Consider the following 27,616-nt stretch of genomic DNA (forward strand, 5'->3'; position numbering starts at 1 on the left):
ATTAGATTTTTATCAGGAGTGATTTTATAACATATCATTCCTCAGAGTTTGCATGAAAAATTATTTGTTCCACACTGCATGCTGCTTACCATAATCTGTGAAAGTAACTTTTACAGCTACACCAGGGTAATGAATTGCTGTGTTATTGCTTACTGCTGTACATGGTGCGATAATTGGTGAGTTTAGGTAGGCACAGGCTCAGTCCTGCTTCCGTGGACATCTCTGGGTGTCATTCTGGTGCTCTTGGGTGACCGAAGCACCGAGGAGCACGGGATGACCTGCAAGACTTGCCCAAAAAGGGCAGCTCTCTACACATAGGGAGGCACCTTGGCCCTAAGAGTCCCCACTGGGCCTGAGGACGCTTCTGCAGAGGCAGAACAGCTTGTAGGATCAGGTCCCAGGTGTTAGATGGTCACCTCAGCACTTCATTACCTTGACTAAAGGTAACTGTAAGATACCGATCGGTCCAACAAATTGTTTGCCTGTTGACAGTCATGTGAGAGACTACACTCGCCCCTCCCAGATTATTTTTATGCCATTGAGTTTTATCTCTAAAGTAGTATACTAATATGCTATGAATAATTTTCAAATGTTACTCAATATGCATTCCCTGCCAAAGACTTTTCATCTATTTTATACGATATTTGCTAATTACCAAAGCTATTTGGGCCCATTCCTGCAGCCTTTATACAGCTAAAGATCTCGGGCCATATGGGCTGGATCCTCAGCTGTTGTTGATTTGGCCCTACAGCTTTAATCAAGGGCTTGTGCCATCCCAAGCTATTTTCTCCTCCAAACTGAGTCACGAATGAATCCAGAATGCTGAATTTGTGGTATGCGAACACAAGGCTATAACATGCATTGTGCAAACTGCCACAGTTGCTGGGTTTTTATGACATCAAACAAGCAGGAGGAGATGGAACTATGAAGTAGAAAAACAAATTACTGCAACGGTAGTTAGGTGGACACAGGGGAGCCTTGGCCAAGTCAACTGCCTTCTGTTCTTTGCCTGTCCACCTACCATGTGTGACCTTGCGTTCAAATGTCCCGCTAAGGGTAACGTGCAGAGAAGACTTCTTATAAGTATTTTCCAACTTTAGATTTTTAATTCATAATGAATATTGTTTTACTTGAATAAGGGATATGAACGTATAATCTCTGCCTCCTTTGACTTTATCCCATGATCAGTAATGAGCGCTAGATTACCATGACTTCTGAGCCGATGAGCATATTTATCTCACCTTTGTTTTAGATAGTGAAGTTTGGAAGGACCGGAGGGGAAGGAGAACCACAACCTTTGTGGGATTTGCAATAAGCATCAGTGTTAATTGTTTTGTTTTATCTTAGGGCGTAGGTGCCCTAGTCATGATCACCCCAAAGAGCCTGGCAAGAAACAACTGGTGAATACAAGTAGAAAAGGGAGTACAAAGGAGCCAGGAGAGCCAGCGTGCGAGGCAGTGGTCTTGGCACGGCACTTTGACACCGATTTGTGGGCACTACATCAAAGCAGAAAACTTCAGAGTGATACAAAGCCAGACAAGAGTAACTCTGGGGATGTTTTCTGGGAGCCCCTCACGAGCACAAGGGACGACTTTGGAAACAGCACAAAGGTGCTTCTTTGAGTTGAGCAGGCAAATGAAAAAGACTTGCATCATTAATTGCTAAAGCTCAAAGTCAACATTTTCAACATGGAGGGGAGACAGCCTATGACTGACCTGCGACAAGAACAGAAGCAGCTTTCATTTGGTTGAGTTAAAAAACAAACAAAAGGAACAGAAGGGAGAGGCAGAAGGAGTCCAAGAGAAAACTTCAGGGTTAAAATGCTGGGCAGAGAAAGGGGTTTTTGCAGAACATTTTGAACGGACACACATAGGACCAGGTTACATCACAGGCCAGAGAGAAACCCAGGTAGTGATGCACTGCAGTGACTGAGATGTGAGATGTTGAGAATCAGGATGGGTCCAGGCTTTGTGCCTGGATGGGGAAAGCTTTTAGATATTGTACAGGACAAGTATCTACAAGATTTCAATATAGCTCAAAAGAGAGTGTCCACAGACAAAAATGATATCTAAATGAACCTGAAGGACAGGCAAGAAGATGGTGTGGTCCACTGTTATTGAGCAAATAATATGGAGTGAGCACTCGGGGAGAAATTAGTAAGGCTTTAATTCTTGCCGTATTGATCTTGAACTGAAGGGTCAGCACCAGTAAAGAAGTGTCAGAGAGACAGGCTGAGGTATTCATTTGGACAGGAGAGCAATGATCTGGAGAGGATAAGCAGATACAAGAAAGAGTCACAATGAATTATTAGTTGAATAATTTTTGCGGATAAGTTTCTATAGAGATAAGAGGGAGAAGAGAAAGAGCAGAGCATGGGGGATGCTCACAGAAGCCTGAAGGGAGAAACAGGAAGGAGACTCCGTGAGATGCACTCATGTAGCAGCTGCAGAGGCAGAAAAAGCTCTGGGGGAAAACAGAGTCAGGAAGCCAAGCGAAGCAGGATTTCCAGGGAGGCAGGTATGATTCTTCATGTCAGAAAGGGCTACCAGCTTAAGAAGAAGGAAGAGAAAGTACTGATCTTGAGCTATGTCTGGGAAGCAGTCACTGAAGATTTCAGCAGATTAAGTCTTCATTTGGCATGCTGGAAAACTTTGTGCAGTGTCCTATCTGCATTCATACTTGGGATGAACAGGCTAAAACCTCGAACAGTTAACAAAATTACCTTTTCCACTCATGCTTATTTTACGGCAAAGTGGTGGTGGTGCTTTTTAATTTTAATTTTATTTTGTTTGGAAAACCACATAATTTTGAGCAGTCTGACTAAAATGTTACCTCCACGCTGTTCAGCTCTCTGTTTTAGTCAGAGAAAACTGTTAGGTAAAAATTTGCTTACACAATCCTGGAAAACATTAGGCTGCTACCTGGCCAAATATAAACAGCTCTGATAAAGGCATTCTCTCCTTGCTGTACCCAAAATTGCACCTGAAAATGGCTGACTCAAACACATGGGCCCGATGTGGTGCACTGCCTGCAGACTCAGGTTACGGCACATCAGTGAAGGATACTAAATCTGGTCATGGGAAGCCTCCACGAGAAGGATACCACTTACTCAGATGTGGATACTGTTTGCGAGAGCGCTCCGCTGACCTGCACCACCATGCAGACAGACCACGCTCAGGCAGTGCCCAAACCAAAAGCAGGCTTTGCCTGTCAAAAAGTCAGCGCAGTCTCCAAAGCTGCTGTTATAGTCTCCTTGTGGCTGATAGCCATCCTTCCTGTCCAGCAGGCTGGTAGCTACGCTTGGCGCTGACAGCAGCATCTGAGGGATCTTTGGGGTTAGTCTCGAGTACAACCCATTGCAACAAACTGACACTAACATTAGTTATGCTTGGTGTTAGAAGATTCTTATTTTCTAGACAGCAATGTAAAGAAAGTATTTTTTCAATTAAAAAATTACACAGAAATAGCAAGGAACAGGAATGCAATATCCAAGCATGATCTAGAAATAAAAATCTCACCCCAGTTGTGCAGGGTATATGGCTGTAGCAGTCAGTGCGCAAACATCCTCACAGTTATTGTGCAGTCCTGAGTGACAGAGTAAATCCAAGAGGGCGCTTAGGGTGACTCTGCCCTTTCGCTCAGGCAAGTTTGGACGGCTGTCGGTTACATGGGTTGAAGGAAGGCTAAAATCAAGACTAGTCAAAGAAGAATGCGAAAAATTCTCCCCGTGCAGGTGAGAACATGCTGCCTCCTTCCCCCAGCACCTGCTGGAGGCTACCGTATCTCAGTTTCCCCGGGTGTTTAAAAGTGCTCTTTGGTTTACTTTCTCCTGTGATCCCCACAGCAGTGCCACGGAAGGGGAGGTACAACTGCTATTTGGTCTACCCTTTGAGCATGGGTGTTGGCAAAAGCAGAGCACGTTGGCTGTTTGAAGCACTCCAGAGAAGAGCGCTGCGAGTCGGGGGCAACGTCAAGGGATGTGGTGGGAGAGAAGGCAGAGAGGATGATACTGTGGTGTTGACCAAGCTTTCCATAGGGCAAAGAAGTACAAGGGAAAAAGAATGCTCCCTCCCAGGGTTTTCACAAAATAATGGGCACATTTGAGAAAGGGAAGGGGATTTAAATCCTCCAACAAGCAGATCGGTGCCTCTACATAATATTTGGTTCTGTGGTTTCCAAATGATAATGATTGGTATTAGTACCAAAAGTTATCAGAAACTTGTGAAAGTGGAGGAGGAATGGGCTGGATGAACTGTACCTGGTGAGGCAAAAGGTCTTAAAGGAGGAACAGAGGCATTTCCAGTACTGAGTACCTTGTGAGATAGGCCTGTGACCTAAGTTGGCAAGGCAATGTCCTATTCAAATAATAAAACGAGTAATTAGGTATTTTATAGAAAGAGTGATTTTCTGTGTTACAGCTTAATATCACTTTAGAATTAAAGTTTATGGGTCTATTTTGTAAATGTAACTGCACATGAGTAACTTGATGCAATATGGGATAAAGCAGAATCCCTGCCCTACAAACATTCTGGAACTGCCCACTGTAACCTCTCTCAATATTTAAATTGTATTGGAGGAATCTGGAAGCATAGAAGATGTTTTAAATGGTGGTTAGCAGGGCAGTAAAAATGATTTCTAAGTTCATCTGTCTAAATTTCACCGAGGAATTGATTCTATGACTGCATTACCAAGAAGTCTGATTCCAGACAGGACCCAGTGGCAGTTTTCCTTAAATAAACACCATATTATCGCATCTAATTAAGCCTATATATTGAGGAGACTTTCGTTTTACTACGCTCTGGATCCCACTTCAGTATTTCCCAAATCTTTTTCCAGTTGCTGAACAGCATTACAGTTTTTCTAACTGCAGATTTAGCTCTCTAATAAAGACCACTGCAACGAATCCTGTAGTCACTACTCTTCAAATTATTTCTCTTGTTTTCAGTTTGAAACATCATCTAATTTACACTGATTGTAGGGTTATTAGTGCCTGTGTTTTAAAATGCCAATGGTTGCCAGGCTGCCTGCCCCATCTAGCCCACTGTTGATGTCTTTTGCTCTCTGTGGAGGGCCAAGTGTTTCCTTTGTGCTAAAAAGAAAATCGCAAAGTCCATGTGTGTGCTTTAATAGCATATATTCAAAATACACAGGGAGTTCCCCCCCATTAGCCGAAATAGGTGGTTTTTTGTTTGCATGTTTAAAACCTGCCTAAATGCCAGCTTTTATTTGTGTTGTGCATTCAGTCCTTACTGAACTATGCATGAGAATATGCCTCAACTCATGCAGAGAACACGTAGACAAGCCATGGTTCCCCAAAATGACTTTTTGAAAGAAGCTGGGACACTGTTTTATTGGCAGAGTAGTGAACTTCGAGAGATTGGTCCTTAAAAGGAAACACATTGTAGAGCCTCTGAGGTATTTCCATAGCGATGGTTGCAGCACGCTTTCTATTGTCAGCCCTATTTTCTTAGTCTCCTTCTTGTTTTTACTTTTTCCAAGGTACTTTTTGTACCTTAAGTTTGTCACACACCCCGTCTTTTTAGAGGATCAGCACTTAAGGGCTATCACAAGGGATTCTGCAGCAATGTCTCAAGAGTTTTGTTTGTTCACTTTTTTAGTTTGTGATTAGTCAGATAAAGCATCTCGGATGTGAGAAAAATGACTGAAACAGTTCTTCTACCTTGCTTGGGATCATCAGCCTCAGGACCTGCTTTGGGATGAAAAATCCAAACACGTGCTGCTTGGTTTTCTTTGGTGGCAAGCTGGGGTTTCAGGAGTGGCCAGCGGGTAACTCAGAATTAACCATTCTGAAATCCTGGCAGGTGCCATTGGAAGCAGTGAGCCCTTATTGTTAATGCTGCAGATGCTAGAGTCAAGATCTAATTTCTTTAAAAAGGAAGTTTTGCAGCTTTTCATTAGAAAGTAGTAGTGAAAGCAGCTAAAATATTTAAAGATGTATGCCAGTGGGTTGAGCACAGTTCCCAGCATAGGGTAAAAGGGCTATTCTAGCTCTAGGGGTTTTAGGATCATCCTCCTAAAAACTGTAGGCCATGCCGGTTTGCTTAGATAAAGGGACAGAGCTGTACATGATGGATTTACTCTGTTGTACTTGTTGCCTTCCGCTCTTCCCCTCACCTCTCCAAATTATGGCTCCATATAAGATTGATTAGTCTAAACTGCTGCTCACTGAGTTTAAGAGGAACAATTTTCTGCAGCTACTTCGCACTGGTTTGAAAGGAAAAAAAAATGCCAAACATTCTGCTTAATTAAGACCTAAAGAGGCGGTGCAAACTTTTGATGATTAATTGAAGCATGCTTTAGACTGATGCATATTTAGTTATTATAATGTGATAATTTTATCTTGTTATACAAACTACTCCCTTTGGGAACATGATTTAACACTGCAAACACTTGGTGTTTATTGCGTTGTTCGTTATGAAAAATACACAGGCTAAAAACCACAAGGAGATGTATCTGAACAGTATCTGTGCAGCGGGTGCAGGGAGTACTTCTTCCACCTGTAATGACACAACTCAGGGGCAGAAAAACACAGTATTGGAACTCCCACAATAGCTCTCCCTGTGAAGAGTTGAGAACTCAGAAAAGCAGAGGCTGGAAATTCAGATCTTGTACTGCACGGGGAAGGAATATGTCTTTCTGTTACCTGGTGTAATTATGGAAGACAGCGGTACCGATGTTCTGCTGAAAACTCTCCTGTTATTCTTCAGTTGTCTCTGTGCCAGCTCCTCTTTGTCTCACCTGTACGAGTACCCACGCTACCTGTCGTGAGCGTGGCACAGCCGAGAACCTGCTAAGTACATTGCAAGAGCAAGTCATAAAGTCACAAGCCCAGATGGAGGAAAAAAAATACAGTTGTTGAAAAATATTTTCTTTCACTTCAACATGATCTGTACCAGAACTTGCAAACGTTATTTTTGCACTTTACAAATGTGTGTCAGCCGAGCTATGTGAGTCCTGAAAGTGATGGTGAATGATCTGCATCAGAAGAGCTGCTCCAGCAAGAGCTCACATGAAGGACATGGGCATGCTGTCAGGATAAGCTCATGTTACTCAAGCAGATATACTAAGCTAGACTACCAGTGAAAGTTTGTGAGCAAAGGAGAACATTGCTGGTGTAGTATACCCATGTCATTATTGTGGAGAAGCTTTCTTAGAGCAGATCTAATCGAAAAAAGATTAGAATATAGATTCAGGACAGATAAGCAGTCTCAGACTACTGGATTTGAAATTCCCCGCTTCCTTGCTTTCTTATTGCAGGAGGTTCTTCTTGCTCAGTGCTCTAGGGACCGAGATTTGATGTATTTTCCTGAAAGGAGGGCAGGAGTCTGGTAAAGTGATTTTTAAAGAATTTGGCCTTACAAGACAGAGTTCTGTGAAAAAGTGAGGGGAATCTTATCTTGAATGAAAGATTTTGGTTTTGGATTATTCCAGTTTGTGTTTAGCAAAAGACAATGATTAAATCACTAGCCTTTGGCTTTCCTTATTTCACGCAATCTTTTTTTTTTTTTTTTAAGTTATTTGTTCCTGCTGCTGTGGATTGTAATGGTAGAAATACATGGACTATTACTTTTCTGTTAACGTTACAGTCTAATTTTTCAGTCACTAAGCTTAAAGCACTGTAATGAAAAATTCCTATTAGTTCTTTTCACAACTTCTGCTCAGATCTCCACTGCAACCAGTGTCACAGAGTCACAGAATCACAGAATGGTTGGGGTTGGAAGTGACCTCTGGAGATCATCTAGTCCATCCCCCTTGCTACAGCAGGTACACCTAGAGCAGATCGCACAGGAATGCGTCCAGGTGGGTTTCGAATATCAAGAAAGCAAGCACATGATGAGGTTGGACCCTTATCATTGTCCCCAGCTTTTCTCCTCACCCATAAGCCATAGGGCATAGCTCTGTACCCATCCTAAGTATGGGTCCTTTTCTCTGCTGTTCTTAGCTTCACTTGAAGATAAAGGAAGGGGATTTGTTTTAGTGTCTTCCTCCCACTAAGCTGCACAGGGCTCCTCTTGGTGGTCTGTAGCGACTTAGTCACATGATATTGGATATTTTATTTTATCGCCTGATGAGTTGCATTACAAGAAGTTAGAGTCGCATCAAAAATTTACTTGGGCAAATGTACAGCTGAGAAAACAAAGGTGACTTAAAAGTGACATGTACTAACACGTACTGTTCCAGGAGGCGCATGCTCTGAGGCACTGCTCTTTCCTGGCTGCTTTTTGTGGCCATACTCAGCTAATCCTTTTGTAGCAGTGTTCCTGAGTCTTTTAAATGGAAAAAGCATATAGTTTTATTATTACTGTTACTATTAAAAGGACTATATCGTATATGACCATTCTTTGATGACCGGGGGAGAAGGGAATAGAGGAGAGAAATAATTCCAGTTCTCTATATTTAGGCAGACTCTTTCCCTCCCTTTCTCCCTTCTTTCAAAATGATAAACATTTTGATTAATATTGATGATGCCTTCTGTATATCAGCTGTCTCTTCCTGGAAGTGCAGACAGTGGCTCAAAGTAGTAGTTTGTAGACCATTTTCTGTTGTTCTATTGATTGTCAGATCTGTGGACCACAAGTGAAGCACTGCTGCTTCAAAGCATTTCCCGTGGGTTGGTGGTGAAGTTCTGCTGGTCAGGCCATGGGAAGACAACAGCTTGACAGAGTAGACACTTGTCCCTCTCCTCTTGTTGCCAGGATGTATCTTATCCTCTTTGGCAGAAGGAGTTGGATTGAGCCTTACCGTCCTGCACGGCCTCCTGCAGAGAAGTGCGTAATGCGGCTTTTACGTGTAAGCAGTTGTTGCTGCTGCTGGGATGCTGTGTAATTGAAAATGGACAGTTGTATGGTCTTTCAGATCATCCGTGGGAGACAGTTAATGTGTGTCAGGGCACAGGAGTTGAATGGTAGCTGGGGGGCTTCCCCTATGAAGTCATGCGTGAAAGCCCCTGAGAGTCCCCGTGGCAGAGCTCTGTGCTTCTCCTTAAAAACTGCACCCCAGACAAGCCAGCCTGCTTCAAAAAGAGTTACTCCAGTGCCTGCTTTGCCAGTGAACTCTCTTTCAGCTCTGTAATTTTCTTTTTTCATTTATGACAGTTACTCTCACCAGAAATGAATGCTGTTAGAAAGATCTATCACTAGTAGATCTTTTATTTCCCAGAGATAAAGTACTTGTTATCAGTAGGAGAATATATGTTGCTGTTATCTGAAACAAGAGCTTGCTGTCTCTCTCCTTTGGTTCACAGGATCTTCTGTTGCCCCGGTATGTTCAAAGGGGCAAGTTCGATCTGTAAGGAATTGGTTTACTATGGTGCAAAAGTAGCTGAATCAGGGCACCTTTGTAAAAACTTAGTACTTCAAAAAATTAAGGGTAAAAATGGTGGGAAGAGCTCTTGGACTGTACTGGAGTAGTTGGCATCCTCGCCAAGGCTGGTCTGGAGAGAAAGCTGTGACAGCACCGTGCAACACCACCGTAACAGCACCCTGCACTCCTGTGCCGCTGGCTGAGATGACAACCAGCTCAAGGGCAGGCTTCTTGATCCTGTAGATGGCTAGTGATAATTTTGGCCAAATCGCTTTGATTTCCCTTGACGTTCAGTATGTGAAAGCATTTATAATATTGGCAAATCCCATTCTAAAAGGTAAGTGATAAAATATATTAAACACAAATCTGTGTTATAACTCGGCCTTAAATACAGGTTTAAAGGTAGATGGTCTGATTAAAACTAAAAGGTCATTATTTTACGTTGTATAGTTTTATTTGTAGCTATAAATCATAACACAATTTGTGGAAGGAAAAAAGTTATTAAACTGGCAATATTTATTCCGTTAAGGTGAATATAATGCAGCACGTAGTACTGAGTTATGATAGCCAGGGAAAGGAGCCAAATCACTCTGCTAAAAATTAGTTTGCCAATAATTTTACAGAATGATGACAGTGTAGCTTCAAAAACAAATCCTTTATAGGGAAATGGGATGGCTGCATGACAGACTCTCTGAGCTATGAATTCTCCACAGCGCATGGACCAGGAGCTGCTTTAACAATTGGTCTTCAGGGATTTTTCTTTTTCTAGAAGTTAGACAATGGCTGCTGTCTGTAACTGAAAGGTCACGCTGTATCATAGACTGGACATAAGAAACTGAAGAATTCAGAATTTTAAGTTAAAAATATTCACACTAACTTATGTCTTGATCTGTTTAGGAGGCTTAACTGTTCACTGCCTCTGTGTGTGAGGCTGGGGTGTGAATGATGACCACACAAGGGTATTGCTAGCACTTTAATAATAAGCCCTGTTATTTTTGATACAGCAGGAGCCATACATGCAATGTTCATAACACACTTTAGAACTCAAAAGAGACCTGAGAACTCTGCCTGAATTAAAATTTGACCGATGAACATAAAGACTGGAAAGTAACCTGGCAGACTTTACCATAGTGCTGCATCTTCCTTCTTGCTCAAGTCTGTGTTCCTGTGACTGCTGTATTCAGGTGGAAGCTTCTCATTTTGTACGCTAGCCATTATTTTGAAACAACACTGAAAAGGGGTATTTTGTGTTCCTTCTTATATAGAAGAGGGCTCGTGTTAGAGACCTGCCTTGGTGCAGTACCATCAGGGTGTGTTTTATCACCAGCTTGTTGAGCAGAAAATCTCAGGGGCTCACTGCAACAGACTGTGAGTAACATGAACAAAGCAGCTCTACTCATTGAGCCTCTAGTCTTGGTTACTCGTTTAATAAAGACTTGTGCACTCTTAAACGTGCTTAAAAAGCTCTCGAGATTTCCTGAGCTTTTGAGCAATGCACCATTTTTTAAGCTAATAATCTTTTCCAGCCATCTTGGAAGCTTTGCCAATCTGCTGAGCCTGGCTGGCACAGGTCACCGGTTGCCTGAGGACGAAGCTGGTGATCACAGACATGCACAGTTCTGCTCTCAGGGAGGATTTAGAAATAAGATGAGCCGGTGCTGCTTGTATCTAAGAGTAAGCGTGCAGTTGTCTGAGGAAGGTGTTTGCATCTTGTGTAAACATTGTTCTTATATTTTTGTTGTAGAAGATGATGTGTCAAATGTACAAATAATGTGTGCCTGGTGCCAGAAAGTTGGAATCAAGCGCTATTCCCTGAGTATGGGAAGTGAAGTGAAATGCTTCTGCAGCGAGAAGTGCTTTGCAGCTTGCCGAAGAGCATATTTCAAGAGAAACAAGGTAAGAGAAATAAGGAAAGATGTAACCTACATAGACATAACTTTAATCAGGCCCAGCCTGGGTCTCATTTAGCATCTAATAGAAGCTCTTTTCTTTTGTTTTCTCTGTCTCACCTAGTCCCTTCACTTTCCATCTGTATCGTCTGTTGAACTGTCAGCCCTTTACTAACCCTGTTTCTTTCAGTTTCCTTCAGCTTGATGCTTGGGTTTTCTGAGAGTCAGGGAACTTAAATTCTAATAAGCAGCAACATAGGAGTCCCAATTTGGCCTTAGAGTCTCAGGATACTTGCTGCATAAACATGACCAAGAGGAGAAATCGTGGAAATAGAGTAGAAGAGGGTTGTATATGACAGTGTCACTAAGTCCCATGACACTGGGATCATGGCCAGCGGGTAAATATTTTAGGGCCTAAGTCTGGGTCCCATCATGATAGTGGACATCTTCCCACTGCTGCTAGTGAGTGGTAGTTTCATTCTTTTAAAGTGTATCATAATGAATAAATTATCATTGCTTCAAAATTCAGGCACTATACGAGTTTTGTGTTGGGGTAAGCAATGTTAGAACATCTAGAGTAGTGTGAAAACCCCTCCCACTCAATTTAAATTTAACTCGGTCTAAAATTAGAATGCAATCCTAATATTGAATGTCTACAAAAATTGCTGTAATTGCTGAAGTACAGTGCCTGAAAATGCCCTCTAGGTTATTTCAGCAGCTGCTTTTCTGCAGCAGAATGTGTGATATGTCATTTAAAGAAAAATAACAAAAGAACACTCCAGCATTTTTACTTGTTGAAAAAGTAGCTGTGACCTTTTGGTACTTAATACTGTGAGTCTTTGGGTAGCCTTAATTGTCTTAGAAATATTTATTATTCATAAAACCCTTTACATTTTGATTTTCTAAATGATGCCATTTTCCCTCATGCTACAGAACATTCCAAGCCTGTCAAGTTCAAATTGAATTCAGGTCTCTAAATCTGGTCTTTTACATCTGTGGTAATAACAAATAAGTACATATGGATCCTAGATTTAAGATGCAATGTTATTAGCAAATTACCCTCCTTTATAAATTTGGGTCATATCATTCTGCCAAAAGAAAAAAAAAAGGAAAATAATGCCTGAAGAATTAGGTTGCGAAAATCAGTGGAGTGGAATTTTAGTGGCGGTCTTGGAGAATCAAGCTCATAATGCCTACTGGAGCAGACAGGCAAGTTAAAGTCACATGAGTCTTCTGCAAGTAGTGGTATTTACATCCTTTTTATCTAGAAGTGTAAACGAGGGAAATACATACTCCTTAGATGCTCCTCGTTTGAAAATAAGCTCCCATGGATGTATGTGAATGTGCACACATGCACGTTTATGCACAGGCAGTTCAACATGCCTTACAATGTGTAAGACACTCTGGAGTGACAGGATCCAGGTCACTGTCAGCTGATGCTCCTGTGGCTTTCAGTCGCAAATGCAGACGGGTAAGACAGTTCACAGTAATGGAGGCATTGTCAGTGATCCTAGTTAGGTGATCCTGTGTGTCCAGCCGTGATCAGTACCAGATAATTTGGCCAACTGTGTGGAGGCAGATGAAAGAACAACCAGCTCATGGTAGATTCTCTTTCCTCTACAGCTTAGATCCTGAAACAGGAGGTTTAGATCCCTTACTAAATGAAAGTAAACACGTTAACATAATGCATAGGTGTACTTCAACCACCTTCTAACCCATGAGTAGTAGGATTCAGTAACAGTTTATGACCATGAATTCTATCAGTCAGGCAATATATGCAAAAGTTCCCTTTTACCTGACTTACAGTCTGTTACTCATGTGCTTTGTTGGAGGCCTCCCTGTCCTTGTATTATGTGAAAGGATGAATTAGAGCATCTCATTCCTTCCCTTTCCTATGCTTAACTTCTTCTGGAAGCTAAAAGGTGCTGAATATTTCCATCCAGAAAGCTCTCTGTATTAATTATTTTGTATATATGTATATCTAAATAGCAATAGATTTTCCTAATCTTTTCGTGTATCATCATATGATACAGTGTATTATCATATGATACAGTGAAATGCCCTATTCTTCACTAAAGAGGTTGCAAATTATCAAAATGTCATATGGGAGGACTTGGCAAAACATGATGACATAACATACAATTGATAATGCGTTGGTTGCTACGTTGGTTCCACTTCAGAGCTAAGCCAGTGAGTCAAATTTTCTTTCTCTTTGCACCTGTGGAATCTGGAATTGCACAGGATCTGACCTGGCAGGAGAAAACTGGAGCTGTTCCTTGCATGTGTATTTATGGCATTAGAAGATCAGGAGACAGAATATTTAGGAAATGCTGCCATTAAATTAGGACAAGTGCAGTAGAATTCAGCAGACCTTCATGCTTCTTATTTTGCACTTCACCTGTTAGTAATAGAGCGGAGTCTTAAGGAACAAGATCAAAGGAAAAGACTGCAATAGTTTCACATTTAACTGCTGACCTTTAATCTGTTATTACTAGTCCAACAGCATACCTGTCTTCTCCATGAGTCTAATGCTTGTTTATGTATTTAAGAACCTATGCCACTCTACACTTTCTCATTTTTCAAACAGAGGAGTAAAATAGTCACGTTTCGCGTGCCTTATGTATGTTTTAAACAGCGGATCTCCGCAACAATATAGTGTTGTATTAAGTTAAATATGTACAGCTGCTGCATTTCTGGGAGCTGACAGGACTTTGTGGTCACTTCATTTAAGGCTTGAATTTCCTAATGGATTGTGTTAAGCTGTCTTCCCTTCCTCCCCTCGATAAGAAGTGCTGTAATAAGCACTTGCTTAAGACGATAGGACTGTTTAAACAGTAAAGAATAAGTCATTGCTAATGTCTCAAAACAGCACTAAGTAATGCTGCAAATTATCCATCCCTAAATACTGATTCCTGGGTGCAGAATTAGGATTTTTTCCTCTGGCAAATGCATGCTGAAGCGATGCATGCCCACAGATTCCTAGCTGGGAGAGGGCTTGGCACGAGGCCACCTTGAAGGGCCCCCGGAGAATCATAGAATCATTTTGGTTGTAAGAGACCCTCAAGATCATCGAGTCCAACTGTTAACCTAACACTGGCACTAAACCATGCCCTTAAGAACCTGATCTACACATATTTTAAACACCTCTAGGGATGGTGGCTCCACCACTTCCCTGGGCAGCCTGTTCCAATGCCCAACAACCCTTTCCTTGAATAAACTTTTCCTAATATCCAACCTAAACCTCCCCTGGCCCAACTTAAAGCCCTTTCCTCTTGTCCTGTCACTTGCTACTTGGGAGAAGAGACCAACCCCCTCCATGCTACAACCTCCTGTCAGGTAGTTGCAGACAGCGATCAGGTCTCCCCTCAGCCTCCTTTTCTCCAGGCTGAACAGCCCCAGCTCCCTCAGCTGCTCCTCATCAGACTTGTGCTCCAGACCCCTCACCAGCTTTGTTGCCCTTCTCTGAACTCTCTCCAGCACCTCAATGTCTCCCCTGTAGTGAGGGGCCCAAAACTGAACACAGGATTTGAGGTGCAGCCTCACCAGTGCTGAGTACAGGAGGACAATCACTTCCCTAGTCCTGCTGGCCACACTAGTTCTGATACGAGCCAGGATGCTGTTGGTCCTTTTGGCCACCTGGGCACACTGCTGGCTCATGCTTAGCCAGCTGGCAACCAACACCAGGGAAAGTGCTGCAAAAAGCCCCAGGCCAAGTGGGCACTGGCTGCTCCCAACCTCTAACTCCTTCCCAACCCTCTCCCTCCCTAGATTTAGCAAGAATAGCAACACACTGGAATAAGCCGGTACCTTGCTGGCCTCAGGAGTGTTTGAACCCAAGCAGTTTAGTTGGAGGTACACATCAGTCCTTCCTGCCTTTTATCCCAGGGGACTTCTGTCCGTTTGTCCTCCAGAAGCTCTGCCCCTGCACTCTCTGCATCCATAGGTAGCCACGGTTGTCAGGGAGCTTCATGGCTGGGATGGGGAGTTTGTAAGGAAAAAGACTTGCACGATTTTAAGTTGCTCTTCTCATAAGGAATGCAGATTTTGCCGCAGGTATCCTGCAGTTGTGACCGTTTAAATTTATCTATATTAGCAACCATGCCTTGGAAGAACAGAAGAATGTATATTTTGAAATTATAATGGGTCTCCCCACAGAGTGTAATTTTATCTAAATTACTAGAAATAAATGAAGAAAAAATTGTGGTTTTTACCCTGTTAGGCAAAAAGCAAAGTATTTATACTAGATCTGATTTAGAAAAAAACTAACAATACCATTACCACCCCCAAAGAAAAATAACCCAAATCCAAATTCCTGCTCCTATTTAGTCTAGTATGCATAGTCAGATACACATAATGAACTAGTGTATAGTGATTACCTGTTGTGCCTAATAACACCAATTAAAACTAAGTGTTGCAGGAAAAGGGAGCATTTCGTACTAATGTTTGTCATTGAAGATTTAGGATTTGAAGCTGTTCTGATGCTCCCTTCCTTAGAGATTTTATTTTATAGGTCAACTAATATAAAGTTAAGTACCAAAGAGGCACATAAGGGCAAAAAGCACCAGACCACCAAGTTTCAAAAAAATAAATTTAAAGGGAATGATTGGATTCATAATTGGATGCAGTGAGTTTGAAGCCTGAAAAGATTAATTTTGAAATTAAGTTTATTGACTCAGTGGGTCAGAAAACAAATTCATTATGACCAAGTAGCCAAACCTAGAATGAAGACTGGATTCAGAGAGGTTATAGCCTCTGTTCACAGATGTGTTAAAGGATAATTTACTTGATTTGACTTAAAACATCAGAGATGAAGTGACTGCAAGGTTGTCAGGTGGTATTTTGTAATTGACCTTGTTCCTGTTTTGCACTGCCTCCCAGTCACAAGAAGATATGATAGATATTTTTGTTTACACTGCAGTCAAATTTCATTTATACTAATAAACAAAAAGGCATAAATCAAAAAGTAAGAGTAAAGTGCTGTTTAGCAACGTGAAGATGTAAATGATGATGGCTCTTTTCTCCCCATATGGGATGGTGATGGGCAGCACCATGTGTGAGTTGGTAGCGCAGACAGGCAGTGTGTTTTACGCTCTTTTATCTCATTTGTGTGGCATGAATGTGAACGATCAAGTGGGACTGTAAGAAGTCATATGCATTTATTTAGTCCTCAGTTCCGTTGCATTAGACAGTTACTTACATTTTCAAATTGTATTTAAAGACAATGAAGTGCACACATCATCATAAAGCTTTAGTACTCCTGCCTGAGTGGGTTTTTTCTTAATTAATACATATCACTATGTGATTAATATGGACATGTATATACAAACACATACTAAAAACTGAGAGTAAACAAAAGCTATCATCTTTCTCCCAAGTTATTCCCAAGGGTTGTCAGAGAAAGTTCTCTTGATTTCAAGCTTTATTGTGCAGCCTAACAGCGCATAAGAAACATTTAACAACCTCCTTGTTAAGTCAATGAGTAACAGCCAAAAAAAATGTTACTTTCTTCTCTTTCTTATGCACCTGAAAAATTTAATTTGTAAAATGATCATCATTCATGGAAATTTGCTTAAAGCAACTTGATGCAAATAATGCCCCTGAAATAACTTAGCTTTTACATCTTCCTTTAGAATCCCTTTCCATAATAAGTTTTGGAACATGTGAGGCTCTAAATAGGAAACCTATTGCTCCTAGAGATTAACTTGCATTAATTAGGTGTTCAGAAAGGTCATTGTAGAGCAAGTATCCTACCTGATTTGCATGAAATCATCCATATTTGGTTCTGTGGAGCTGTAGGGAAGTGGGGTTTAATAAGTGTTTCACAAAGTTGCTTCTTCTGCTGTGGGTTTGTGTAGAATGTATAATCATATTGTATTTTGCATATCGTGTAGAATGTGTATTTGTGTGCGTGTGTGTGTGTGTGCGTGTGCACATCTGTGCAGACACCTCTTTGCCACAGAAGCCAATTAATAAGGTTCCTTACAAATGCTTTGAAGATAGAAGGGGAAAAGATGGTGAACATCTCCATAGCTATGATTGCTATGTTCAGGTATAAATGAGTGCTGATGAGTGAAGATGAGATGCTGGGTCTGCAGAGGAAGTAGTTCAAGTGTGGGGCACAACTGCAAACTTCCTTGAGGAACTATCTGGAGAAGGAGGGGAAAGGAAAGTATTATCCCTCAGAGGATGTTTTTAAGGTTTGTGGAGTGTAGAAGGTCGCAGACACTTACCAAGAATCTGGAACAGACACTGAAATATCAAGCAAATCTTGAGCTCTGAAAGAGATGGGTGGCATCAGTTGGAAAGGAGAGAGTTGGCATCATTGTGTAGCTGTCATCAGCTGGCCTTTTTACTTACTGGATACTAAACCCAGAAATCTCATAAAACTCCTTCTCTAAACCAGAGCTAGGATTTTTCATTATTGGAAGAGGCAAATGAAATTCCAAATTAACCTACTGAGACCATCAGTCAGAATATCTCACTGCTCACACACAGCAAAGCAAAACATATTAACATTGCTAACAATTAAATGCATCAGCACCTGACTGATGCCACCGATGACTTAATGAAGGGATCTGGCAAACCCAGTGTGCTTGTCAGTTTGCAAACTCAATGGACATTTTACTGTCCATCTGCTGCCATTTAATACTATAAATTTGAATCAAATTCCCATTGTCTGAATTACTAGCAGGTATCCAATCCAATTAAAAGGCGTGTTCACATTTAATTTTAACCACCATGTCACATTACATCAGTCGTGTTGCATTCTGGCTGCTTTGGTTATATCAAGATGAATATGCTAATTACAGCTTCAGAATCTGCTACCTCTTGGACAGCAGGCGTTTGATTCAAATGAAGCGACCAGTTTATGCGAGGTGTCCTCATATCACTTCTGGACAGCTTCAGTAATTGCATCTCTCCTTGTTGCCAGAAGTAGGTTTTGTTTACATACAGATGTTACAACAAAACAGCACTAATTGCATTAGGACTTGACTAGAAATGCTTTTAAGGTTTTTGCGCACTCGGTATATGCAGTTTAGAGAAATGATTTGGATTTAAATAGATGTTATGACACCTTGATATTGGAGATGTGAAAGAAGTTGCTGCCTGCCAGAGTGACTGAGGAAGAAAGATGGCCAGTAGCTATTTTTCTGGAGGTTACTAAGGTGCTTTACTGAAGTCTTCATTCACTTAGATGAACTTCAGGAGGGGAGAAGGAGACACTAGGGGAAAATCAGACATTTTGCTCTGTTAAAGAGTTTGGCAAGATAGACTTCATGATCTGTGTCCAGGACATTTTTATATCACCGAGGGATTTTTGATTAAAGAGTTTAGATGCATAGTAATGATGCATTCAGAAAATGAGCAGATCTAATACACAGGGGTGCTTACTTTACCTCTGAACCGCTTTGGCTCCAACCTATGTGAGCTCGGCAGTCGCTCAGAAAAATCTTGCTCTCCCCAACATTCGCGTGTCTCGGGTCAGGTTACATTAGCTCAGCCCATGTTGCCTTGGTCTCTCATGAAATTAGGCACCTTCCAGCTTTGTTTCTGCATGATCAACACAGAATGAGCATCGAGAACAGTCTTTATTCTGATGAAAACTTAGGATAGATCTCCAAAGTGAATGTGATTTGCACAGATTATATTTGGTGCCACTTTTCCCTTTCCTGACGAACACATCAATCATTAATACTACTATGAGCTAGGAAAATAATGAAATGCATATTAAATAATATGTTTGTTCAAAAATATCATGACATTTGAATACATTATTGCCTTAATGCATCTGTTCACTTATCAGTCAGCTCATTAACTTAGGGAAATATTGAAAAAGGAGCTTGCCTATTTTTTTCACTCTATATATTTTTATTTAAAAAGCAAAATCAAGCAAATATGTTTTTCAAAAATATGTTTGGATTAGGAACAATGTTATGAATGACACCCTTCATACACACTCCTGAAAGGACGTATGGAATATTACAATTAACCACTTAGTTTAATGGTTTGAAATTCTGCCCAAGTCATTTCTAGTCCTAAAGTTTCTCAGGAACATGCGTTGCTGTCATACGTCACAGTCCAGTGGAATTGTGGCATTTCTTGTCAGGTGACGGTTTGTATTTAATTACTCTTTTGCTCTTCCAAAGTGGTGACTTCGCTCTCCATCATGCATAGAAATGTTGGGAAAAATTCAAGGATGAAACTGAGTCAGACCAAAGGTGTTCATAGAATCGTAGAATGGTTTGGGTTGGAAGAGACCTTAAAGATCATCTAGTTCCAACCACCTGCCATGGGCAGGGACACCTTCCACTAGACCGAGTTGCTCAAAGCCCCATCCAACCTGGCCTTGAACATTTCCAGGGATGGGGCATCCACAGCTTCTCTGGGCAGCCTGTTCCAGTAAAGAATTTGTTCCTTATATCTAATCTGAATCGACCCTCCCTCAGTTTAAAGCCATTACCATTTGTTCTGTCACCACATGGCCTTGTAAAAAGTCCCTTTCCAGCTTTCTTGTAGGTCTCCTTTAGGTACTGGAAGGCTGCTGTAAGGTCTCCCCAGAGCCTTCTCTTCTCCAGGCTGAACAACACCAACTCTCTCAGCTTTTTTTCACAGAAGAGGTACTCCAGCACTCTTAGCATCTTGGCGGCTCTCCTCTGGCCTTGCCCCAACAGGCCGATGTCCCTCTGATGTTGGGGGCTCCAGAGCTGGACACAGGACTCCAGGTGGGGTCTCATGAGAGCAGAGGGGCGGAATCAACTCCCTTGACCTGCTGGTCACGCTTCTTTTGATGGAGCCCAGGATACGTTTGGCTCTCTGGGCTGTGACTACATATTGCCAGCTCATGTTGAGCTTCTCATCAACCAACACCCCCGGGGCTTTCTCCTCAGGGCTGCTCTCAATCCATTCTCTGCCCAGCCTGTATTTGTGCTTGGGATTGCCCCGACCCATGTGCAGGACCTTGCACTTGGCCTTGTTGAACTTCATGAGGTTCGCACAGGCCCACTTCTCAAGCCCGTCACGGTCCCTCTGGATGGCATCCCTTCCCTCCAGTGTGTCGACCGCACCACACAGCTTGGTCTCATTGCCAAACTTGCTGAGGGTGCACTCAGTCCCACCGTCCATGTCACTGACAAAAAAGTGAAATCATATCGTATATCTTTCGGCCCCTCTAAGTAGGAATCTTTCATCCATTTTAGGTTTGTTTGCAAACATTTGCTGGTTTATGGGAAGACCAAAGAAACCCTTACACACATTAACCTTGAATCTGGCCTCGTGAGTCTAAATGAGGCTTGGAGAGGCCAAATGGTTATAACTTAAAAGCTGCCAGATGAACAGGAAAATCTACTACTGGGAATTGTTAAAGTGAGCTTCTTGCTGTATATCAAGCTGTGCTTGATGTGCAAGTGTTAAATTTGCTGGAAGAATGAGGTGGGTTTTATAGGGCAAAAGTCTGAAAATGTGAAATATCTTTCCTGTAGAAAATATTTTCTCCGATAACAAGAGACAGTTTGCTGTCCGGCTAAGTTCAGTGATGGGCTGCTCTGTCGAAAACCCAAGCATTTACTAGTCACCTATTTCAATTTAAATTGGGCTGAAAGTAAACATGAGTTGCAAGTTGTCAGCCAGGATGCAGTTTTGTATCTAAAGTAAATGTACTCATTTGTTTAATAATTTTTAGAAGCAGTCATCAAGTATCTGGTGGTTTTGGGGGTGAGAGGGTTGTGTGTGTGTTTGTGTGTATGTGTGGCTTCAGATGGTTTTGTTTTATTTAATCTCCTGCCTAAGGAGCAGGAGGCCAGGCTCTGCCTCTGTTGCACAGAGGGGCTGGCAGAGATGCTCAGGGTGGAGACATGGCACCGTTGTTGTCCATTTATGTTAAAAGCAGAGCATGGAATCTCTCTATCTCTTATCTGGGCTTTGTGAGGGGAAGGACCTTCAGTGGGGTATGGTAGCCCAACACAGCTTCACTAAGTGGTGTGTGAGAGCATCAAGGACTCAGCTTCCCCATTAGCACTGACCAAAACCACTTATTTTCCCAGTATCGTATAGTTGGATAAAGTGGTGCTCTGTCTCACACATCTATGTCCCTTCCCACCCCTGAAATTTGGACTGTCAAGTCAAAAGGGAAACCGGTTAAAGTAGAAATCAACCAACCACCCAGTCTCAGGTAGTCATTATTTTTAATTTAGCCCCCAGGCTTTCACAGTTGTGGTGCACAGTGCTACTAAATCAGATGGAAGAGAGCTCCTAGAACTAAATCTAAGTCTTAAAAGCTTAATACAGAGATTTAGACAGAACACTGACATTTAGATATTTGTGAGGAGTTATGTTTGAATAGTTTCATGGTATAGAAGTAATAATACTCAACTTCGGCCATTGTCAAATGGTGCAGTCTCATGCCTCCGTTTCAGGAGCAGTTTATCAATATCAATGCCTTGATAAGGCAGCTCCCGACTGAGTTTTGTCTAATGCATGGACATTAAAAGAACAGGTGGCTTGTACTCTTAATCTCCATGGTGGAAGGTAGTAACTTTATCCTAAAGGAAGGAAGGACCAGGAACTCTGACAGAGAAGGCTCTAAAATACCAAGGAAAAGGGTTAACCAAGAGAAAGTTTTTAAAAAAAAGGGAAAAAAGAAGCATTGAATCACTCTGGAGGCTATTTAAGAACACCATATTAGATGCACAGATGGTATGTATACCTCTGAGCAAGGAAAAAGTAGAAAGGGGAGAGTAAATCTGGCATAGTTAAGTGAAGAAGTGCATAAGCTTAAAGGGACACTGTCAACTTAAAAATCACACTTTTATTGGAAAATTTGTTACCTGCTGCTGTTACAAACAACACCTATGATTACTGTAACTGAAAAATTAGACAAACAAGTCCCTCTGCTGTGTGGTGTGCTTCCTTTGGGCCTGATCCAGATTCCATCGGCATCAGTGGGTGACATCCCATTGCTTGTAATAAGCTCCGGATCAGGCCTTGTGCACATCTGCCTGTACATTGTATGTGGGCAGTTTCATTATTTTGCATGCGTTCTGTTTTCTTATTGTTTCTCTGTTTTTTCACACACAAGAGAGGAAAATTCATTTTTTTTATCAAATTGGAAGTGCAGTTGTTAAACTATGGAAATGTCAACGGGGTCCCAGGCACACTTGTACCAGAAATACCAAATGTCTCACTTTCTAAAGACAAAACTCATCCCTCAAAAAATTTGGGGAAGCAATCAAGTCAGGTATAACCAAAGGTCTCAGAGATAAAGCGCAGGAATGAAAGGACAAGGAAATTATCTGAAAGGCATATATACAAGGCACTGTAGAAGGTATATAAAAAGTGTCCCTGTAGGAAACAAAAGCCACCTGTAAGTCCCTTGCTCCCACAGGCCACCCAACCATGACACCAGCCCCTTCTGAAAAAACAGAAGAGCAGAAAAATTAAATTAAATTTTCTGCATCCGTCTTCACCACACAGCATGATGAGGAAATTCCTGTCCCAAGGACACTTTTCACAGGAAATCGGAGTGTGGCCTTATAGCAGAAATTGAAGTCTCTTAGGAGGAAGTTATGGAACAACTTCAGCAACTCAAGAGCAGTAAATCACCAGGAGCAGATGGTGCTCAGCCGAGTGTTCCTAAGGAAATGAAAGTGTGAAGCAGCAGAGATATTGACAAGGATCTGCAATATATCATTAAAACCAGCAACTGTTCCTGAAAATTTGGAAGTCATTTGTGTGGTGTTTAAAAAAAAAATAAAACAAAACAACAAAAAAAAGAGATAAGGGTTTTTTTCTTCGTGAGCATGGGAAATGAAGCTGAGAGTTCTTAAGCAATTTTTGCTTAATTTGCTTAATGGCAGAATAAAGTAACTTTCAGGCAGGCCTGACCTGGCAGGTTGTAACATTGAAAAGAACAGCTGGGATATAATTTGTATACGTAACAGCTTTTAGAGAAAGATATTTAGGTGCATATAGTTTATTTGGACTCAGGATCACTTTTGCTGGAAAAGGTTGTTTATTTTTTATGTGTTATTTGATGTCTGTGGGTATTTTGATGCCCTCCATGGAAACAATGAACACATTTTGGCACAGCGGCATGCCTCGGCCCACGTTTTCGTATGAAGTTAGACATTTAAATAAGAAGCCGATTGCATTCCAAAGGACCCGACTTCAGTGCCAACACAAAAATTACTTTATACTGCTGAGGAATGTTTTTATATGTGCTTAAAAAGTTTTTAATTCAATTTGCTACAGATAAAAAAAAATTGTTTTTAGAAAAAAGTTGAATTTTTCAACAAAAAGCCGATACTTTGAAGTGCAAACACAGTCAACTAAATCCCCATTTTCTCCAGTTATACCATATGGACAAGGAGTAACAGAGGAGTATAGAGGTTTTGCCAGACAAACACATCTAGTATGTACACACATGCATGGAAAACAGCCGAGGGAGGGAAATTAGAAGTTCTAATGGATTTAGAATTTAGTAAAGCACTTGAAATAGCATCTTATGAAATCTGACCCTCAGATTAATTCAAATTACTTTGGATGTGAATGCCGTCAAGTGGCCTGAAAACAGGCTCAAGGAATAAAGTAAAGGATGATGATATAAAGAGCAGCATATCAGGTTGTGTGTAGAGCAGTGCCAGAGGGACTTGCGTGAGGTTGGTCTTGTTTCATGTTTCATTAATGTTCTCCAGGAGAGAAGAGAGAGCCAGTTCACAAGCTCTGCACATGATGCTAAACTGGAAGGAGTTGCAGATACCAGACAGGACAAAAAATAATTCTCTGGAGGAATCAGAAATAATGAAAAAAACCCAACTAATTTACTTGTACCTTGAGAAAAGTGAGTTAATATGTCAAGGGGAAAAAAAAAAAGTGTGTGTGGGGAAAACCCAACCTGAAAAAACAATTTTAGTGGAATGGGTGAAGCTGGACAAGAGTCTGAAGGTGAGGACAGGAAAGGGCCGTAAGTTGAACTGCGCAGAGGTAATGGTAGTTAAAGGGCCACAGGGATCTGGAGTATGGGGGTGTTGAGGAGGATGGTTGGGTGGTTACTGAAACATGGGTAGAGCAAGAAGCAGCCAGATTTGGAGGGAGTGTGGATGGGCAGGGTTAAGGGATGAGCAGAGTCAAAGATGATTTAGGGAATACAAAGGTGTTAAGCCTGTGGAGAAGGAGGAAAAGGCTGGACAGAAGTTCATCTTTTGAAATTTCAATGTATGATACTTTGATGTGTTAGTACTTGGAACTGTGGCCTGAAATGAGCTGCTTTGCTTGGGATGGACTAAGTTGGGACAAGTAAACACTAGTAAATACAGAAGCTGGCACTGGCAGAAGGAATGCATACACCGTCTTCTGTGTATTTTCCATCACCAATGTCTGCAGAAATGAAAGGATAGCATACTCGGATTCCGCAAGCAGTGTTACTTCCCAGAATTACACTGCCCATTTGTAGACTGAACTATCACAAATAGTAGTTAAAAGGCCTGAGCCACAAGCCGCTGAAATAAACAGGAGTGCTCTGTCTGGAGTAGCAGTTGAACTGGACCTTAAATTAAATAGCATAATTGCAAAGGTTTGATAAAACTGACGGTTATTAGCAAAATGTATAGCTAAGCCAAATAAAAGAGCAATGGAAACCAAACCTCATTCATCAGAGATATTGCCTGCCAGTGTAAGCCCCAGATGCGTCCCATAACTGTGTAGATTATGGGATATTTTTCACTCCTTCCTTCAGGTATTGGCTATTGTCAGCTGCAATTTGCCAGATGAGATGAACAAATGGGCTGATCACTATGGTGAGACCCATCTTCCTAATCAGAGCGGTTGCACTGATGGCATGGCAAGCATGAAGGGCTCTGTGACATAATCCAAATCTAAATTGACGTGTCCCATTTGGTCGGCCAAATATGTAACTGGTGTAAGCAGGCATATCTTTATTAAAATCAATGGGGCTACTTACATCATCTGTGATTTTGGCCCAGTATAGGAACTGTAATAACTCGATTTAGTTCTTACTGGGTCTGGAGAAGCACTAGGTTTGCTATAGTGTCACTGGAAAGTTTTGTTATTATTATTATTTTTATATATATATATATATATATATATATATATATATATATAAAATTATTATAATTAAAATTAAAATGTTTTGTCTCCCTTGCAATCATCTCAAATCCCTTATAAAAATTTTCAGCGTTCATAATGCAGTTGTCAGTGTCACCACACTGCTCTTTTGAAGTATTTTGAAAATGTCATTATTTTCTAGTATTTACTGCTGATGCAAATATGGAAAGTGTAGGTAACTTTTAATAAAAATATTAAAGCAATATGTGAGGTTGTGTTCAATCTCACATAGTAAGAGCTATTTTTAAAGATGTGTCATGTAGAACTCTAATACATTATATCTGGACATTTCAGTATAAAATGTAATGTGTAGCACCTGTGTGGTTATTTTGAGCTTTTTGTTTCTTCCCCCTAGAATTTAGGTTTGAACAACTCAATATAAATTGCAGAACAGAATACGCAATAAGGTACTGACCACTAGTTTCAAATCAAAGGAAGTATTTTGGTCCCACAGATACTAGGGGCGACACTTCCACTGATGTCAGTAGGTTGAGAACTGAATCCCAAGCTACAAGCCAATGGTGGCATTTCAAAAGGAAAAAATGAGGAGTTAGATATTTGTCTGTGTACTTCGTGGTCTACAATTAGCACTTTTTGCTGATAAAGCTGTATAGGGTATTTTAAATTTAACCTAATTTATATTAAATAAAATAAAGCCCAGGTCTGTCACACTTAGTCTGGGCAGCTCTTTATTCTCCAGTAGCTCATGGCAGGGAGGTAATGCACATTTTTGCTCCTTCACCATTCTGCCTTATCCTTTCCCTTGCTTTATTAAGTGGAACCTTTCTAGCCTTTGCGATACAGCTACCAAACTTTTAACCTCTCTCTGGCTATGTCTTCCTACATTTCCTAACCTATTTCTGCATTTTCACTGATGAGGTTAGGGTAAGGCATGGCATTTACTGTTCCATGTTGTGTTCTGTATTTGCAGTATGTCTTGTGTTGTCTTATGGATGTTTTCTTAGGTTGATTTTTTCTGGTGAAAGGTACTGAAGAGATTCTAGTTGTTTTTTCTCTATGCCCTTAACGGGGTTTAACGTATCACCCCATTAAACAGTCATTTCTTCTGTGCAGTTGTAATTACTGGAATGTAGGTTGCTATTATTAATCATCTTCCCATTCGTACTGTTGCATTCATCATGTGAGGAGACGCGGGTGTACGTTTGGATCCAGCCGGATGACAACTTCTTATTCGCGGTGATCCGAAATTCAACCCGTGAAGCAAAGAATGACTTGTACAAGTCATTTTCCTGTTTGCCAATTTTGAAGGTGGCTCTGTGCCATTTGCAGTACTCCATGCTAATTGTGACCCGTGTGGATTTAGGGATTTCATGAATAATACAAGAGAAGCAGGAGCAGTTGGAAAAAAAACCCAACAGTTTCGCACGTTGTTTGTGTCAGGGTTCAGTAATGGATTTACCCTCGAATGCAGCCACCGCTAAGAAGACATTCTGGTTTCCAGGGCCTCACACTGTGCATGCAGGACTCATTTTGGTTTTGCACACCCACCTCTCTCGCTGCTCTCCCTTTGTTTCCAAATAGCGCCTGTTCCGCTGCGTCCATGTGCCTTCACGTATTCCTACAGGAAATCTACTTTCACGCCCAAGAGGAAGAAAGTCTAGCAGCACATTTTCTGCAAATACGCATATTCCTCTGGGAATTTGCTTGCAGAGGAGCAAAGAGGACAGCGCAGCTGTAAACATTCGGCTCCGAGATAATCAGTGCCCCAGCAGGAGCACCTTCCCTGCACAGCTGTACAATTCCCTTTGCTCTCTAGAAGGCACTGCACCCTACGTGCAGTTTCCAAGCTACATTTAACACAATTGCCCATCAGCACTTAGGAAGCAGTTACCACAGAAACCCAGCAGAGACCAATTAGTCACATGATTAAATTAATTAAAATAACCCAGGGTATCTGCCATCTTGCTTCTTTCTGCTACACATAGCGCATGACTCAGGCGGAGCTGTAATTGGGTAGCATTATTATGCCTTTTAATCCTAGAATCATCTTCATACTGTACTGGAGGTGGTCTTTGATTTTTCCTTTTCCACCGGTCTGTGTAAATCCCTTCCCAGAGATCCGCGTTATTCCCTTGCCACAGAGATGCATTATTCCTTTTCTGGAGATCTGTGTTATTGCACAAAACCCATTCTCCAGCCCCCTCAATAAGCCAAGTAGTATCAAATTTACAAAACATCAGATTTAACAACAGTGAGATTTGTTATGTTTGGGATAAGAGGATTTGGAAACATTTTCAATTGCGCAGCTAAGACTTTTGGAGGTC

The 27,616-nt window shown here is 41.3% G+C and overlaps 1 protein-coding gene across 2 annotated transcripts in view; it reads left to right on the top strand.

Annotated features, from left to right (window-relative positions):
* SOBP (sine oculis binding protein homolog) overlaps positions 1–27,616 on the top strand; it is a 116,428-nt gene that overhangs the window by 11,979 nt on the left and 76,833 nt on the right. For both annotated transcript variants that reach the window (XM_065632895.1, XM_065632896.1), the window contains exon 4: positions 11,069–11,220. In XM_065632895.1, coding sequence (XP_065488967.1) covers positions 11,069–11,220 — 152 coding nt within the window. The remainder of the gene's footprint in view (positions 1–11,068; positions 11,221–27,616) is intronic.

Source organism: Caloenas nicobarica, chromosome 3 (genome assembly GCF_036013445.1).
Source record: "Caloenas nicobarica isolate bCalNic1 chromosome 3, bCalNic1.hap1, whole genome shotgun sequence".
In the NCBI taxonomy this organism is placed as follows: Eukaryota; Metazoa; Chordata; class Aves; order Columbiformes; family Columbidae; genus Caloenas; species Caloenas nicobarica.